This window comes from Sturnira hondurensis, unplaced genomic scaffold (genome assembly GCF_014824575.4).
Source record: "Sturnira hondurensis isolate 20B ecotype Veracruz unplaced genomic scaffold, ASM1482457v3 Scaffold0025598, whole genome shotgun sequence".
NCBI lineage: Eukaryota > Metazoa > Chordata > Mammalia > Chiroptera > Phyllostomidae > Sturnira > Sturnira hondurensis.
In genome coordinates this window covers 2,171,345-2,189,994 of record NW_028098229.1, presented here as the reverse complement: position 1 = coordinate 2,189,994, position 18,650 = coordinate 2,171,345, and the positions used below count along the sequence as shown (strand labels likewise).

Sequence of the window (18,650 nt, the reverse complement as noted above, 5' to 3'; positions counted from 1 at the left end):
GAGTCTGTACTACTTCCTTTATTATGGCCACTGTGAAAGCTGGACCATAGTCACTCTGAAATGTCCTGAGGGATCCAAACACACCATTACCTTAAGCTGGCTTTTACAACCTCATTGTGCCTTTCAGTTCATCCTGGTAACACTTCAACCCATCCAGTAAATGTGTTCACTAACACTAGTAACTATTTGAATCCTCCAGGAACACGGGGCATTACTGTAATGTCCACCTCCACTCCTCTCTGGGTAGCGTTCCCGGGCCAGGATGGCCTTACTCAAAGGTAGTACAAGAGGTCTAGTACATGCATGATTCTTTGTGCATTGTACTCAGCTAGCCGTACACTATTAATGATTCTTTTCATGCCCTGAGTCACTGTCACCCAAAGGAACCACTTTCTTGTAATGTGTGGAATCATAGGCTTCTTTTACTATTTTCCAAGCTAGCCCTTGAGGAACAAGTGTCTTTTAGTGTTCATGTGTCAGCCACAACTTGGACATAGGGGTCTCCTTAAAGCTTCATTCCTGGCAATTTTTAGACCATTTCTGGTACACACCGGGGTGTTGTGATTAGAGTCAAGCTGGGAAAGAGGGCCAGCTGCATTACTGTTTTGCTTAGAGCTGTTATTTTCCCTGTGGAATCTGCAAGGCTATGCCCTTTTACCAGCCCCAAATCTCCTCTCTGATGGCCACTGTGGTGAACCACTGAAATTTTTTAGCTTTTGTATTGGCCTGCAGTAATCTTAGAATCAGGAGTCCTAATTTACCTCCTTGCTGCCAGCTGTCAGCAGTTCTGGCCCCTTCCAGGTAGCCCTGTGGGTGTGGAGTGAGCATATTTGTTAGAGTTTTGTTTCCTCCTCATTCAGGGTTCTGGGTCAATGCAATAAGCTCCGCTTTTTGAGCAGAAGTCCCAGGAGGAAGAGCCTCTGCTTCAGTGGTGTTGAACAAGGATACCACTGCGTATCCTACCCTTCTCACTGTACTGGATATAAAGCTACGCCCATCTATACACCATATTTCTTCTGAGTTGGCTAATGTACACTGTATTCTAGTAGAAATGACCTTACATGGATAATTTCAGCATCATTAATATCTGGGGCTTTGATGGAGGTTGGCAATAAAATAGTAGGATTGAGGGTGTGACAACTTTTTATAGTGATGTTAGGATCATCCAACAACCTGGCCTCCTGTTAACCAGTTATTTCCCTTGGTTTCAAGAACTGTAACTACCTGGTGTGAGGTCCATGTAGTTAGAGCTGTCTCATTGATAACTTTTCTCTTTTTCTAACATTCACACACACCTTGCAGCCACTTCCCTCAGGCTGGTCAGCCACCCTCCTGCCGCAGTTCTGTAAGTCTCCTGTACTGACTGTTCACAAGGCTTTTCCAAATCAGGCAAGCCCAAGGCAGGAGCTTCCTGTATTTTCAAAAGCATTTTGGTGCTTTTTGTCCTATTCCTGGGGAATATTCTCTTCTCCTTTCAGTTTATCATAGAGGGTTTTGGCTGTAGGACCAAAATTAGGTATCCAGAAAATTAGGTATCCATGTCCTACAAAGTCTTTTCATTCCAAAAAACCCTCTCAACTGCTTCCAGTTCCATGGTAGAGCTAGACTGGCTATTACTGCCTTTCACTCTGCGGGTAGGGTAGGCTTCTCTGTCCTTGAAAAATAAGAAAGGCCAGGTACTCACCTTCTGGTTTGGATGTCTAGACTTTTTTGTAGGCTACTTTGTATCCCCTTTCTGTTAGATGGTTTAAGGTCAGAATAATATTTCTGTCTTAAGTTTCTTTATCAGAGCCAGCAATTAGGGTGTTACTACATGTTGTAGAGTAGTCCCATTTTCAAGCTGGACTTGAAAGGGCCTTCCCAAAGAGTGTTGGGGAGTTTTTGAAACCTTCTAGTAATTCAGTCCAGCAATACTGAGACTTATGATGGGTGTCAGGATCTTCCCATTCAAATGCAAAAATCTTCTGGGACTCATAGTTCAGGGCAATGCAAGAAAAAGCATCCTTAAATCTAGAACTGGGTAGTATTTGCTAGATCCTGGGGGATTGGCCAACAGGGTATGTGGGTTAGGAACGGCAGGTAGATTATAATATACTTCATTCACAGCCCTTACAAATCTATAGTCTTGTACAAATCTATATCCTCCTATGCCCAGTTTCTTAATGGGAAGGATGGAGGTGTTACAGAGTGACTGACAAAGCTGAACAAGGCCCTGTTTCAGAAATGCTTTTAGGATGGGACGATTGCTGTTTTTTGCCTCAAGTTTCAAGGGTATTGTTTAACCCTGTGTCAGTGGTCTGCTGTTTGAATACTACTATAACAGGTAGGACATTCTCTGCCCTTCAACTTCTCCTTCTGCCCAAAGAGCTGGATTAACCTGGTTGAGAATCTCTGTGGGCATAGGTTGCTGGTCTTTCAAGACTCAGTGGAGAAGGACCATGAAATCTATTCCTTTATCCTTGGGAATCAGTAGTTCAACTTTTTCTTTGTTAAATGTATGGTAGCCCCCAGTTTACTTAGTAGGTCCCTTTCCTAAGGGGAATTCAACACTCAGGTACATTGAGGACAGAGTGTGACAGCTGTTTTGACCCTGTGTCACATGTCAGAGGTTCAAAGAATTTCTTTGTGTTGTCCTGACACTCCTTTAATATTACATTCCTTCATGGAGAGGGGGCCTTTCCGGGTAGTAAGAACAGAGTAAGTGGCTCCAGAGTTTAATAGAAATTCAACTTTTTTCTCCTTTATTCAAAGTAACCCAGAGCTCCTCATGGGAGATTGAAGTGTTACCTTTTGGAACCAAAAGGGAGCTCTCAGTCTTCATCTTCTCTCTGAGGTAACTGCAAAGAATTAGGAGCTTCCCTCCTTTATTCCCTGAGGATGCTTGGGCCATTCTTTCTCCCAGCGACCCTTTTATTTGCAATATACACACTGACTATAGACTCCAGCTTTGTGGGACATCTTTGCTTGGTTTCATGGTGAAGGCCGGGGTTACTTACCCAGGGTGGTCTTCTGCCTCCTCCAATTACCCAAAGCCTACAAGGCAACAGCCAGAAAAGCAGCCTGCTTTTTCATCTTTCCTTCGTCCTTCTTTTTTTATGTCACATCTCTGTTGTTAAAAATCCTAAAGGCCACCTCTACCAATTGGGAGGTGGTAGTTCCCACCTCTCGTAACTTCCTACAGGAATCTGGAACACTCTGGGATGTGAAGTGGGTATTCAGGAGAGCTTCGCTCCCTGGCTCTTTGGGGTCTGCTGTGGTGTATTGTAAGCATTTAAAAAATTTTTTTCCTAAGAAGGCCAAAGGGTTTTCATGGACCTATTGTTGGATATTTCTAACTTTGGCCCAATTTGCAGGTGAGCAACTGGTGTCCTTCATACCCTTCAGCAGTAGGTTCCTGTAATACAGTGAGCCCAGGCTCTTTGGTCATTGGGGTCCCACTAAGGATTAGCATTGGGAACTAACCCATGTGCTGGCCACTAGATCTGATTATTAGGCTGAGTAGTATGGTATTTATCAGCCTCTTTCTTGATTTTTAGCAGCACAGTAGGTTTTTTCCTCTGTAGTGATAAGGATGATTGGGATTGAATATCTTCCCCAGTGGGATTGTAGGTGGTGAGTATACCACTAATCAAACTAATAAACCCCTCCAGATAAGCTTGAAGTCCCTTAGTATTTCCCTTCCAGTATACAGATCTGATGTCAAGAAAGGACCATTCCCCCATTCTTGTCTGGGACCTGCCTGAAGGGGCATAATTTAGCTTCTGGGCTGGGTAAAAACGAGTATCTTGATAGGTAGTGGGCTCAGGTAGCCAGGGATACAGAATTGAGTATTAATTTTCTGTTCTGGAAAACTTTTCAAAGGCATTCTTAACAGATTAGGGGAACCAAAAGAATTGGGAGGCTGATAGCTGGGAGGGGGAGCAAAAGGGATGCTAGAAGACATAGGCCTTCCTGAGAGGGAGACATGGTCCCCTAGTTTGGAGGCAAAAGGGATGCTAGAAGAGATAGGCCTTCCTAGGAGGGAGGCATGGTCCCCTAGCAAGAAATCAAGGAGGTCTTCTGGGAGGCTCTCGAGGACTTGGCAATGTTTTGGCTGATGGCTCAGTTTCCAATCCTTGGGTCCTCTTTAATATATTTACCAATTTTCTTAAGAGGTGTTCCAAACCCCTCAAACAACCTGGACTGACCAGCCTACTATCAGTTACAGAACTAACTCCTAGATGCCAGGAAGGCCAGTAACAACCCTAGGGGTGACTAGCAGAAAAATATCCTCACATTTACATATCAGACAAATAAGGCAAATGCAAATATACACACAAAGAATGTAATCCAACTGCAGGGGACACAACCAGACCAGAGACTGTCACCCAAGGATGTCCTAGATTGCCCCATGGGCATCCCTCAGCTCTCTAGAGCTAGACACCCAGAGCAGAAACTGTCACCTGAAGATGCCTTGTATTGTATTATAGGCGTTCCTCAACCCTCCAGAGTTAGACCTAAGTTTGGCCCTGAGTCAGGCATCCTGTGGACAGTTTCTGCCCAACCAACTGGAAACCAAACATGGACCAGAAATGAAACTACTTTTCTGACAACCCTATACCCCAAACAGATTAGAAACACTAATTATAGTGACCACAGAGGTTGACCTACCCACTGGCCTTCTTAAGTACTGAACAGAACAGGTTCAGGTGGCCACTCCACTTACCTGCCAAGACAGGCTAGGCACTATTTAGGTGGTCCACACTAAGCAGGCATCTTCTATAGAACAGACCCCTTATTCAGTGAAGACTTAGGTAGGTAAGCCCTATGTGAACTGCCACCGCTGACTGCTTCAGCAGAATCCACACCAGACTGAAATAGAAACCTTTTAAGAGTCTCACCTGGAGTCACCAAACTTATTACCTAACTGAAGAGGTTTGCCACTTAGGGAGCTCTATTCAAGAAGATGTGGTTGTCCCAAGGTAGTTTTATTTACTTGAAGCAAGTAAAGGAAATGGGATTTATATCTGTCTGCTCTGTCTCCTGGAAGGGAGGCTCAGTCATTGTTCATATACATACACTATTTGGTCAGTTACACCTGATCCCTTCTTTGAGTTGCTGCATTTATAGGCTTGAGACCCTGTCAGGTCCATCCTGTTTACAGCTGGTCTGTAAAGTACTGTGTTACAAAATTTAGCATTTGGCAAGAATAACATTTAGTGTCAGTGGCCAGGTAACTGAGAGCATTGTCCAGATATGCAAAGATTGTGGGTTCAGTCCCCAGTCAGGGCACATAAAAAATCAACCAATGAGTACATAAATAAGTGGAATGACAAATTAATGTCTCTCTCTCCCTCCCTCCCTCTAAAAATCATTCAATAAAAAAAATAATAACAGCATTCAGAACTGCCCAGACCTTGAGACCCTTGTCGTATCTAACACTTTCTCCAACATCTGTCCCCTTCCCAACTCTAACCCTCTGGACATACCTTTTTTAAAAAAGACCAGGGCAGTCGTCTTGTAGAATATCCAGAGAATATTCTGTATTTGTTGGAGTATTTACCTATGATATATTGTGTTTGTTTTCTATTCCCTATGTTTTCTGTGAAGTGGAAATTCGGTCTAAAAGTGTGATTATACTCATATTAAATATTGTTGTCAAGACCACTAAGGTTATTCTCTGTACTTCATATTACATTACAACAGAGGACAGGTAATGTCAGATTGCTCCACTATTAGTGACACTAAAGTTGCTCACTTGGTTAAGGTGACCAACAAATAGCTTCAGTGTAAAGACCAACATTCCCCTTTTCAGTTAACAGGTAATCTGATGGTGATACTTAGGTCCTAGTATTTTCAGCTGTGAGCTGACCCGGTAAGATTATGATGCTGAAAACCTGGGAAGAGGTCCATATACCTCTGATTTTGATAATTTATTGAAAAAATAGGAAAAAGCATAATACAGTGCTCACTAGTTTACCTTCTTTTTTAAGGATTACAGACTGTACTTAATAATAAGTGATACTCTGACCCCTTACTTGCACAATCTCCTCATGCTTTTTGGGTTCTAGTGATGGTGAAAGACTGTTTGATGTGGCAGAAGACTCATTCTGTTTCCAAACCCATGGCAGCATGTTACAACATCAGGGACATACTGGCTGATGGTCTCATTCAGTCATGGAGGTGCTTGATGCAGTGTTTTATACTTATTTCTGGCATATAATTAAGCAGTCATCGCACAATGCAGTGTGTGTGGTATTTTCCTTTTCACCACATTTTCTAAGCTTAAGTGTTGAGTATTCTTTATACTAATTGTATATGCCTAGTTGTACATGCCTAGTGATAATTTCTTACTTAAACTCTGTGTGAATCAGATATTCTAATTAATATATTTAAACCTCCTTTCATGAAAATTCAGAGATTAGGAATTTTTTCCTCGAGCTGTTTCTATTCAGAAAATTTTGAAAACTATTTCTGAAGTAAGTCAAGGTATGATGAAAGTTAGAATAGGCATCTGTATGGTGATAATTAATTGAATAGAATTATATTCTTTAAAGTATGTAATTACATAATGAATTAAAACAAAATCTTGATCAGAGTTACTAATCCCCACTAACAAGGAGAATGCAGTCTCTTGGGTTAAGTTCATCTGAAATACAACTTTCTTGAGTTAAAATGTGGAGCTTAAACCCAAATTTCATGCTGGGTCAGTTTATAATTCATTGATAGTCAAGTAATGCAGAGTATGTGTGTATGTGTGTGTGTGTGTGCGCGCCCATGTGCACACGTGCTTGAGAGAGAGAGAATCACTATACCACAACTTTATGCTTTAGGAAACAGTTCTTTGACTTACATTGACTTTTTTTTAAACATGTTACAGAGTGTTACGGAATGTATACATGTTGGTCATACAGTTTATAATAAGATTTTATTTTTTTAATGTTCCCCTTGGCATATGGCAGAGAACATTAAATCTCCTCAGTCTGTTGTATATTTCATAGCTCTTGGGGGTGATGTAGTGTAGCACACTTACTCTACCAACTGTTTCAATACAATTTAGATGTCTGTCTCTCCTCCCATTCCTGTTTTCCCCTAGAAAATAGCTGGGAAGAAAAATGGTATTTTAACAATTTTGGCAGAAATTACAGTTTAGTCAGAGCTGCAGGATAAGCATTTTTTGTGTGCTTAGCGATGGACCTCCCTTACTTGGAATAGGCCAGATGGAAATAGCAGATGAGTCACTTGCCAATAGCAAGCTGATATTCTCTCCTCTTTGTCTGCTTCTTTTCCTGTCCTCACCTCCTCCAACTAGTTTTTTTTCTGCCTATGTTTGTGTTAGCCTTTCAATGACTATTTAAAGGCATTATTTAAACCCTGCTGGTAAAGTTCTAATAGCTTAATTGTGATTTATACTCAAAATAAATAGCCCTAACCCTACACAAACAAAATGATTACGTTGCTAGTGGAATGGCTTTGCAACAAATTAAGAAGTCCTTACTTCAGGAGAAAATATCTGAAATAAAAAGTTATTTAAGAAATTTTGAAATGTTTCTTTGGATGATCAGTTTATTGTTACAAATCTGTTTTACTTGTAGGTGAAGTTAAAATGAACTATTTGGGCAAACCATATGTAGCCATGGTTACAACATACCAAATGGCAGTTCTTCTAGCTTTTAACAACAGTGAAATTGTCAGCTATAAAGAGCTTCAAGACAGCACTCAGATGAATGAAAAGGAACTGACAAAAACAATCAAATCATTACTTGATGTGAAAATGATTAACCATGATTCAGAAAAGGTATGGGAATTTAAAGGTCATGGATTTAAGTATTGTAAACATGAAGTCTTTCTCATGGGATAGTCACAGTATTGAAAGTAGGTAATAATTGTTAATGCCCTTGGTACTTTGGAAAGCACTTGAATGAGTTACATTACTGCCAGCTCCTTATAGCTGTGAACTTGAGTCACAGAGAAGGCTGTGTAAGTTGGTGCCTATGTGCCCTTGATAGTTTGATTTCATTTGCCCTCTACTATGACAGTTTACTGAAAAATTGGAAAAGAATTGCCATCGGGAAGTACTTTGGTTAATTGAATTTGAAAACTGTAGCTTATCATAAAACTTTCCATTTTTTTCCATGTGTTTAGTTTCTATTTAACCGCATGGTTCTGTAGTAGGAAATGACAGTCTGTTGATGTCATTTGTATGATGTTTAAAATGTGTAACTTCATCCCAAATACTCTCATTCTCATGTCCTTTAATTTCAGAAGTCAAACAACCACCATATTTTTTAATATCTGTCACGAGAATAGCAAGCCAATAATAGTATATTCCTGTTTTTCTTTATAACTTTTTCTTTCCAGTAATAAGTTTTTGCTTTGTAGTGTACCTTGGATAGTTAAATGCTTAGAAAAAAAAAGCAACGGATGTAGGTTAAATCACCTACTTCAAATTATTGTGTCTATAAGAAAGAAATTCTTGTAAATGATACTTCATTTTTACTTTTGGTAAAGTTAATAGCCTATAGTTTATTTCTTTCGTGAATTTGTTTTGCTGACATCCCTAAGATTAACATTTTAAAATCAAAGTTTAAATTTTTAAGCCTAATTGTTACAGTTAGAAGTTATATATATATTTTAAATGTGTTATATTTGCTGCTCAGAAATGTACAAAATAAATACAGATTGCTTGTTTGCACATTAAATTTTAATTATGAATCTGCCAGTTTCTTAGAATTCCTTAGGTTATTATTGAGAATGAGTCTGTCCTCCAAGCTTTTCTAGATCCTGCTGATAGAGAATGTCCACTATATGATATGGGTGGCTTTCTTAAGCCTGATAGAAGAAGTTGTGATTCTAAAAACTGACTTTCAGTTTTTAAAATCACAAAAAACTTTCAGTTGAGAAAAGGCCATTTGCTTCTGGCAAAGTGAATAAAACATGAAGTAAAAGAGCAAACTCTTAATAGAATCACACCAGGGTGATTCTATTAAATGATGAAATGATGCTTGTGTGCCACTGGAAAGAGCTTGCTTTTATTCTTAGGTTATTTATAATTTGGTATTTTGTTATTGCAGCACTTAAAAAAAACTTGGTGGTTCGGTTTTTCAAAATGGGAGTGATGGAAGAATTATGAGTGTAGGTATTTCATAAAAATTAACATGTTAAATTCTGTTTACGTCAATGAGCTTGACTTCTTTTTGTCTTAGCCAAAGGTAATATATGTAATAATCAGGCCAGAAAATTGCTTATTTGTGTAATCTAAACTGATTAAAATTCTATCAAGTGTAAAATTTAAAAAGAATTGTTTTTTACTTTGACAGAAGACATTTATTTTTCTCTTAAATAATTTTTATACTGTTAAAAATTATGAGAATTTAGTTTTTTTTCTTGTTTTTTCATAGCATACTATTGGTAGCAACTCATGTAATGGTTTTATGTATTACACGTATAAATGAGTTATTTTTAATTATAGGAAGATATTGATGCAGAATCTTCATTTTCATTAAATATGAACTTCAGCAGTAAAAGAACAAAATTTAAAATTACTACATCAATGCAGAAAGACACACCACAGGTAAGTGCTTTTCTGTGTCACTTATTTTGGAAATATTTAAACATTGTACTTTGCAAGTAGTAACATTGAGATGATACGAAACTCTGCACATCAGAATAAATAATATGATGCATTTTTTCTGGTTTATTCTTTGCATTTACTAACCTTACAAACAAAATCTGCCACTTGTTCAGATTTTAAAAACAGTAGAATACTGTGTATTTAAGGAAAAGGGTGTTGCATTGCTCTTAAATGTATGGCTCTATTTTTTATCTTTTCAAAAATTCCTTTCTTGAATAGTAATATAATCTGATATTTTTCATTTGTAAAATAAACGAAAGTTTTACAACACATCATTTCAAAAGAAAAGTTGTTAAAAATGCTTCTTAAACTTTCACAAGCAATTGAACCACTGGAGTATCTTGTCAAAATTCAAATTGTGATGTCTGAGGCATGGAATGGGTTTCAAATTACCAGATGAGCCAGTTTGCATGTGTGCTGTTGATTCTTTTAACTTAGCAGTGATTATTGCTTAGTTCTCAGATAACTTGTCCATATCACTCATGTTTCCCTATTGCCGTTTGTGCACCATCCTGTCTTTGGGCTTGGGACAGAATATAAAGGCATATAAGATGTCAGACTCTCTTCAGGACCTTTGCCTTGGGGAGACAGATGTTAATGAATTATTATAAAATTCGAACCCTTAAATGTTCAATATTCTATTTTCCTGCCAACCAGTGAATAATAATTTATAATACATGGGTTGTATTTTACCTTCTTTTTAAAATTTAATCTTTGTTGTATTTTGTCCATTATCATTTGGTCCTCTTATAACCACCCCCTGCAGTTACTGTTGTCCATGCCCATGAGTCCTTTTTCCTTTTGCTCAATCCCTCCATCCCCTACCCTCCCCATTCCTCCAACTTTGTTTTTCTTTCTCAAGATTGCTGTTGCTATATGGGGCCTTTGTGGTTCCGTATAACTTTTAAAAATATTTGCTCCAGTTATGTGAAATATGTCATTGGAATCTTGATAGAAATTGCATTAAATCTATAGATTGCTTTGGGTAGTATGGATATTTTAATGATATTAATTCTTCACATCCATGAACACGGTATTGTGCCTCCACTTACTTATATCTTCTTCAATTTCTTTTCTCAGTGTCTTATAATTTTCTGAATACAAGTCTTTTATATACTTAGATTTATTCCTAGGTATTTTATTCTTTTTGTAGCAATTGTGAATGGGATTGTTTTCTTAATTATTATTTGTTAGTTCATTAATAGCATATAAAAATGCAGCTGATTTCTTTATTAATTTTGTATCCTGATACTTTGCTGAATTCATTTATCGGTTGTAGTTATTTCATGGTGGAACCTTGAGGGTTCTCTATGTGCAGTGTATCATGTCATCTTCAAGTAAAGACAGTTTTACTTCTTTCTTTCCAATTTGAATGCCTTTTATTTTTTATTCTTGTCTGATTGCTGTGGCTAGGACTTCCAGTACTATCTTAAATAAAGGAGATGAAAGCAGATATCCCTGTCTTTGTCCCAGTCTTAAGGGGAGCACTTACAATTTTTGCCCATTGAGTATAATGTTGGTGGTGGGTTTTTCATTATGACCTTTATTATGTTGAGGTATGTTCTTTCTATTCCCATTTTGCTGAGAGTTTTTATCATAAATAAGTGCTGGATTTTATCAAATGCTTTTTCTGTATCTCTTGATATTATCATGTGGTTTTTATCCTTCATTTTGTTTGTGTGGTGACTCACATTTATTGATTTGTGAATATTGTGCCAATCTTGCATTCCTGGAATAAATCCCACTTGATCATGGTGTATGATCACTTTGATGCATTGCTGTATTTGGCTAGCTATTATTTTGTTTAGGATTTTAGCATCTAAGTTCATCAGGGATATTCACCAGTGATTTATCTTTTTTCATAATGTCTTAATCTGTTTTTCAAAAATGTATATTTTATTGACTGTGCTATTACAGTTGTCCCATTTTTTTTCTCCCCTTTATTCCCATCTGCACTGCACGCCCCCTTCCACTAGCATTCTCCCTGCTCCCACTTGGCCAAAAGTCCTGGAGTCCCTTTATCTGGTTTTAGAATTAGAATAATGCTGGCCTCTTAAAATGAGCTTGGGAAGCTCCCCTCCTCTTGAGTGTTTTGAAATAGTTTGAGAAGGATAGGTATTAGTTTTTCTTAGAATGTTTGGTAAAATTCATCTGTGAAGCCATCTGGTCCCGGGTTTTCATTTGTTGGGAGTTTTTGATTACTGCTTTAGTTTCATTATTCTAATCTGTTAAGAGTCTGTCTGATTGTTCCTGATTTAGTTTTGGAAGATTGTATATTTCTAGGGGCTTATCTGTTTTGTGCAGGTTGTCCAGTTTGATAGCATATATAGTCGTTCATAATATTTTCTTAAATCCTTTGTGTTTCTTTGGTGTCAGTTATTTCTCCTCTTTCATTCCTGATTTTATTTATTTGGGTCCTCTTTTTTTTTTTTTTTAAATGAGCTTGGTATAGGATTGTCAATTTTGTTTATCTTTTCAAAGAACCAGCTCTTGGATTCATTAATCTTTTGAATCATTTTTTAGATTCTTTTTTGTTTATTTCTGCTCTGATCTTTATTATTTCCATTCTTCTGCTCACTTTGGGCTTTGTTGTTCTTTTTCAAGTTCCTTTAAGTGTAAGATTAGATTGTTTACTTGAGATTTTTCTTGTTTTTTTTTTTTGAGATAGGCTTGTAATGCTATGAATTTCTCTTTTGGGATTGCTTTCCCTGTGTCCCACAGATTTTGGATTGTTGTGTCCTCATTTTCATTTGTTTCATGTTATCTTGTGATTTCTTCCTTTATCTCATTGTTAACTCATACATTATTTAATAACATCTTATTAAATAATGTCATCTTCCATGACTTTGCATGTTTTTATATGTTCTTGTGATTGATTTTTAGTTTCATAGCATTATGATCAGAGAAGATGCTTGATATGATATCAGTCTTCTGAAATTTATTGAAACTTGTTGTGTCCTAACGTGTGGTCTATCCTAGAAAGTGTTCCATGTGCACTTGAAAAGTATGTGTATTCTCCTTTGGAGTAAAATGGCCTGAAGATAACAATTAAATCCATTTGATCTAGTGTTATTTAAGACTTTTGTCTCCTTGCATTGATTTTCTGCCTGGAAGATCGATCCATTGAAGTCATTGGGGTGTTAAAATCCCCGACTATCCCTGTATTTCTGTCAATCTCTCCCTTTATGTATATCAAGATGTGCTTCACATATTTAGATGCTATGTTGGGTGTGTAAATGTTTACTGGGGTTATATCCTCTGGTTGGATTGTACCCTTTATCATTATGTAGTGTCCTTCTTGTCTCTTACTATATAGCCTTTGTTTTAAAGTCTATTTTGTTGCATGTAAGTATTGCTACCCCAGCTTTCTTTTCCTTTCCATCTGCATGAAATATATTTTTCCATACCTTTACTTTTAGTCTGTGTATATCTTTCAGTATGAGATGGGTCTCTTGGAAGCAGCATATATATGGGTCTTATTTTCTTATCCATTTAGCTACCCTGTGTTTTTTGGTTGTAGCATTTAAGACATTTACATTTAATATGATTATTCATAGATACATATTTAGTGCCAAATTATTGTTAGCCTCTTTTCCTCTGGTTCCTTTTTTTCTTCTTTCTCTTTCTTCTTCTTCCTCTTCCTCTTCCTCCTCTTCTTGGCCCTTTAACACTCGTTGTAGTACTGCTTTGGTCTTAACAAATTCCTTTAGTTTTTTCTTGTCTGGGGAGCTCCTGATTTCTTCTTTGATTTTAAATGACTGCCTTTCTGGGTAAAGTAGCTTTGGTTGTAGGTCCTTGCTTTTCATCACCTTGAATATCTCATTCCACTTCCTCTGGCCTGAAATTTTTCTGTTGAGAAATTGTGTGAAAGTCTAAATAGTGCTCCCTTGTATGTAACTACCTGCTTTTCTCTTGCAGCTTTTAGGATTCTCTCCTTGTGTTTAAGCCTGGTCATTTTAATTATGATGTATCTCAGTATAGGCCTCTTTGGGTTCATCTTGTTTGGGACTCTCTGAGCTGCCTGGATGTGTGTGTCTTTTTCCTTCACCAAATTAGGGAAGTTTTTGGTCATTATTTCTTCAGATAGGTTCTTGATCCCTTGCTCGCACTCGTCTCCTTCTGTATCTCCATGATGCGGGGGTTATTATGCTTCCTGTTGTCCCAAAGGTTTCTTAAGGTCTTTTCTTTTTTTTTTAAATTCTCTTTTCTTTTTGCTTTCTGCCTGGATGATTTTTTTCTACCTTTTCTTCTAAATCAGTTATTCCTTCCTCTTCTTCATCTGACCTTCTGCATATTCCTTCCAATGTATTATTTATTTCAGATATCACATTCTCTATTTCTGACTGATACTTTTTTATTGTTTCTATGCCTTTTTTTATGCTATTGAGTATCCTTATAATCACTATTCTGAATTCTGTCTTATAAATTTCTTGCCTTAATTTCATCTAACTCTTCTTTCTGAGAATTCTCTTGTTCTTTCATTTTGGGTCTGTTTCTTTGTCTTCCCATTTTGGGTGCATCTTTGTATTTGTTTCTATGTATTAGGTAGAGACTCTGCTGTAGGCCTTTGTCAGATGCTGCTTGTGACTCGCCCTGGTCAATTAGTTTAAATTATCAGCCATCCACAGCATATGGCTTCCTCTGCTGGGCCTGGGTGTTTGCAGAAAGAACCAGGCTGTGCACCACCATGGTCTTTTATCAACAAAGCGTACTGGAGCGGGTCAGGTGAAGTCTCACAGAGCTCCCAGAGATCTGGTTTAGTTATTAAACTAATCAGAGATATAGCCTCCAGCTTAAGCTCCAGGGTGGGGCAGAGTAATTCCTAGGGCTGCGGCTATTGCTTCCCCTCAGGCTGATGCCTTTTAGAGAAGGATCGTTTCTGTAATGCAGGGAATGACTCAGCACAGGGATCCTGGTGGCTGTTCCTTCAGTTCTCTCCCCAGAGCCACAAGCCCCAGACTTTCCTCAAGCTCCTCCAGTCCCCTCTGCCCTCCCTCTGCTGGAGCCTTGGGTAAGTGGCTGCAAATGAAATGTGTGTTGACCTTTTAAGAGGCTCTCTTGAGTCTCCAGCTGCCTCTCCTTGGCAGACAAAAACCCTGCTCCTTTTCACAGATGGATATTATCTAGGTTCTTTTCTGGCTCTGTTGCTGTAGACTGGGGGGCCTAGCTTGGGGTTTAGACCCCACACTTTTCAGGTGGAACCCCCCAGCTGTTGAAAGGTCCCTCCAGAACTTCAGCTGCTGCCCAGGGGAACCCAGCCAGCCCTCTTGCGTCTCCTCCACACTCTTTACCGGTCTTGTTGTGGGGAATGGGTTTCTTCTGTCTGTCCATGACTTCTTTCCAGCTAGTGTTCACTTTGTTAGTAAGGATGATTTCTATACATTTTTTAGTTGTAATTCCAGATTGGTCCTTGGAGTTCATTAGTGTAGCTTTCACTTACTCCTCTGCCATCTTGTATCTCTCATGTATTTTATCTTTTAAAAGCTATTATAAGGTCATATTAATGTGGCATTGCTTCTGTGCCTTGCTTCTGCTGTTTGAGCTGCATGGGGATGTTTTTTGTGGTTCATCATTCCTGGCTTCTCTGTTTGAGCCAAATAGAACCCTCCATAGCTCTTCATCTTGAAGTCTGTTCCACTATGCACTTGGAGCCAATTACTAAAGCATCTAAAAGTATTGTGGTATAGTGGGTATAGTGTCTGCACTCATTGATAGGACAGTAGTCTTGAAAATTACTGCTCTGTGTCATTTAAGTTCTTTATTCTCCTATTTACGTGGAGTACAGTCTACAATAGGGTTTAATTTTTTTTAATAACCTTCCAACTTTAACTCAATGAATTATGTATAACTTACTGTAAATATTCTTTTGGTAAAGGTTATGTGATATTGGGCACATTATAACTATAATATGATGCTCAGTATTGATTGGAAATTTATTTAAACTCACTGATAAAATTAATTAAGAACATTTTTTTATGATTTAATGTCTCATTTGCTTTTTTCCCACCTGTAAAACAGGAAATGGAACAGACAAGAAGTGCCGTGGATGAGGACCGGAAAATGTATCTCCAAGCTGCTATAGTTCGCATCATGAAAGCACGAAAAGTACTTCGGCATAATGCCCTTATTCAAGAGGTAAAGGGGGGAAAGTCCTCAAAAGTTCTTAGGAATGTTTCTTTGTAAAGATAGTACAGAAGTAATATGATTCACAAATACCATAAAGAAATGCTTCATTACTTAATGGGAACAGACCTAATTTATAATTTCAGTATTAAATTCAGATTTGCTTTGGCTTGACTTTAGAGGTATAAATTTCACTAATTTATTGAGTCTTTTCTCCAGTTATTGAAGAATGTTGACTACTTCAAATACTCATTCCATAAATATAATGTGTACGATGTGATAGTGCTGTGCTTGTCACTGAGGGTTTAATGCAGAGCAAAGCAAGATGTGGTTCCTGCCCTTTTGGAGTTCATAATCTAATAGGGAAGGAATACATTATTGAAATAATATGCAAGTATATGTAAAATTACAGTAGCATGCATTATAAAAAGGTATGCAGTACTGTGAGAATGTACATAAAAGTCTTGACTTAAGGCACATTGGGAAAAGCTTTCTTGAGAAAGGGTTACTTAAACTAAGAGCTGAAAGTTGAGTAGCAGTTAAATGGAAGCTTGAGAGTGTGGGTATTTAGGTAGATTAATTGGTTTATAGTTAAATGTAGTTATGTTAACACTAGATTTGCTATATGTGTTTTCTGTATTTTAATTCCTTCACAACATAAACATTAGGCTTTTTCTTGACATTGCATAAAAAATTACTTTTTGTCATTATATTAAAATTGATCTAATTCTCTGTCTCTCCTTATGCACTGCTGAGTTTAAAACTTTTAGTATTATTAATGCGCTCACTCAACATATCATGTGTATTCATTTAAGATGAACTTACTCAGCTAACTATAATTAATTCCATAATTTTGAGTATATTTTCTTATATGACTTAGATATGCTTGATGAAACCTCAATAAATATGAGACACCTTTATAGCTGGTTGTTTAAAATTATTTATAACTGATTAATTGACAGTAGTTTGACACCTATGTCTCTCTTACAGGTGATTAGCCAGTCAAGAGCTAGGTTTAACCCTAGTATCAGCATGATTAAGAAGTGTATTGAAGTGCTGATAGACAAACAGTACATTGAACGCAGCCAGGCTTCAGCAGATGAATACAGTTACGTAGCGTGATGTTGCTGTCTTCCTGTGTGGGTGTGAGAGGATCGTTGCCATCACCATTTGGTGTGTTCCTGTAGGGAAAAAAAGCAGGCCTGTGCCTCCATAATTTGGTCATTCGGCAGCCCCTGTTTTCCTGCTGTTTACAACATCACCAGTGCCACGTCATGAGCATCAGAGAAAATGCCTAGAGATATTTCAAGCTCATGTCATTATGACATTTCTTAAAACTTTATTAAAGAATGAGTGAAGTATTCCTGAAATGTGGAAATTTGGTTGGGTACCATGCTTTTTCTCCCCTTCATGTTTGCAGTTGATGTGTTTTTTTAATGTATCTTAAAGGACATAAAATAAAAAACTTAAATATTGTAATATGACAGATAACCTAATAATTGTATCTACATTAAATGACAAACATGATATTGCTGCTTGTCAAATAAAAAAATAAAGAAATAGAATGACTTTTTTATGTGGAGTATCACACTAAATAATATATATTAATATTCATGAGTCATCAAAGCAGTAAATGCTGTTTTAGTTGCTTTTTATCTGAATGGTTTAATTCACTTGTACTCCTACTTAAATCCTACTAAGAAATGTCAATTATTTTTCTTGAGTGCATAAAAATGCATTCAGCATAAAGAATGTTTTCATTTTAAGGATTGGGACTACGTTGTATATAAGCATCTTCAATATGGAGGATTTAATTCCTTCAGGAGTTTCTGGTGATGTACTATATACCATCAAGATGGAGTGTGAAGGAATATGTGGTGACTTCAAGTATGGCATAAGAAAGAGCCTTTCATATAAAAATGGTCTTCTGTTTTCATAATGAATTAATTAGACTAATGCCCTATCTCTCTTGCCTTCCCCTCTACTTTTCTCTCCACTTCTCACAGGTGTAGGAGATCCTGTGACACCAGTGTGTTCCTTCTGTACGCCTGCCTACTTAAGACCCTTACACTTCTCTGACATTTCCATGCTAGATGCACTCATAAGCTACAGCTCTGCCTAGCAATGCTTAACCTTAACAACTTCAGAAAAATCTCTATGTTGCATTATACCAGGTGCCACTTAAATAGACATGAAATTTCATTATTTTGTTTATTATATATATCAACAGGCAGTATTAGAATACTCTGGTCTGTTATCATATTTATTATCTATTTAAACTGTTTTCCTAACCACAACACACACACACACACACACACAGTTTTTTAAGCTGAATCTTTTAAAGCATATTCCACATGAATCACTTCACTTATAATACTTTAGTGTATATCTCTTAACAGATTAAGTTTTAACAAAATAATAAAAACAAATAGCTTTTACAGTTTGTTTGTTTGACTGCACTTTTTCTAACTTATGTCTCTTAAGTGTTTAAAATCTCCTGAGCTTATAATGAGTTACATATTGTATATTTCATTGTACCTTTCTTCCTAGAAAGGAAATAATGGCAAACCATGTAATATTGTACATTTCACTGTCAAAAAGCAAACCTTTGTTTTAATAACTTGTTGATAAAGTTTTCCAAATTGGTTCCTTTTTTTCTTAAATATTTATAAGTGTTAAGCCTTAGCCTGGTATCTGTCAAGAAAATACAGGTTGGGGCAAAAATAAGGTTACAGTTGTTTGTATGGAAAAGAATAATTAATAACTAATAATACAGGAATAAATTGCTTAATGTACTCATAACTGTAAGCCTACTTTTGCCCCACCCTGTATATTTTATTGGAAAATGGGCAAAGTACTTGTGCTGAAGTCTGTGAAAATGGCTGGCAGGTTTTCTTCACATCTTTTTCTCATT

At 37.2% G+C, this 18,650-nt stretch overlaps 1 protein-coding gene across 5 annotated transcripts in view; it reads left to right on the top strand.

Annotated features, from left to right (window-relative positions):
• CUL2 (cullin 2) overlaps positions 1-17,434 on the top strand; it is a 130,845-nt gene extending 113,411 nt beyond the window's left edge. For all 5 annotated transcript variants that reach the window (XM_037039884.1, XM_037039883.1, XM_037039880.1 and 2 more), the window contains 4 exons: positions 7,575-7,777; positions 9,452-9,553; positions 15,632-15,748; positions 16,727-17,434. In XM_037039884.1, coding sequence (XP_036895779.1) covers positions 7,575-7,777; positions 9,452-9,553; positions 15,632-15,748; positions 16,727-16,858 — 554 coding nt within the window. In that variant the 3' untranslated portion in view covers positions 16,859-17,434. The remainder of the gene's footprint in view (positions 1-7,574; positions 7,778-9,451; positions 9,554-15,631; positions 15,749-16,726) is intronic.
• The last annotated feature ends 1,216 nt before the right edge of the window (positions 17,435-18,650 follow it).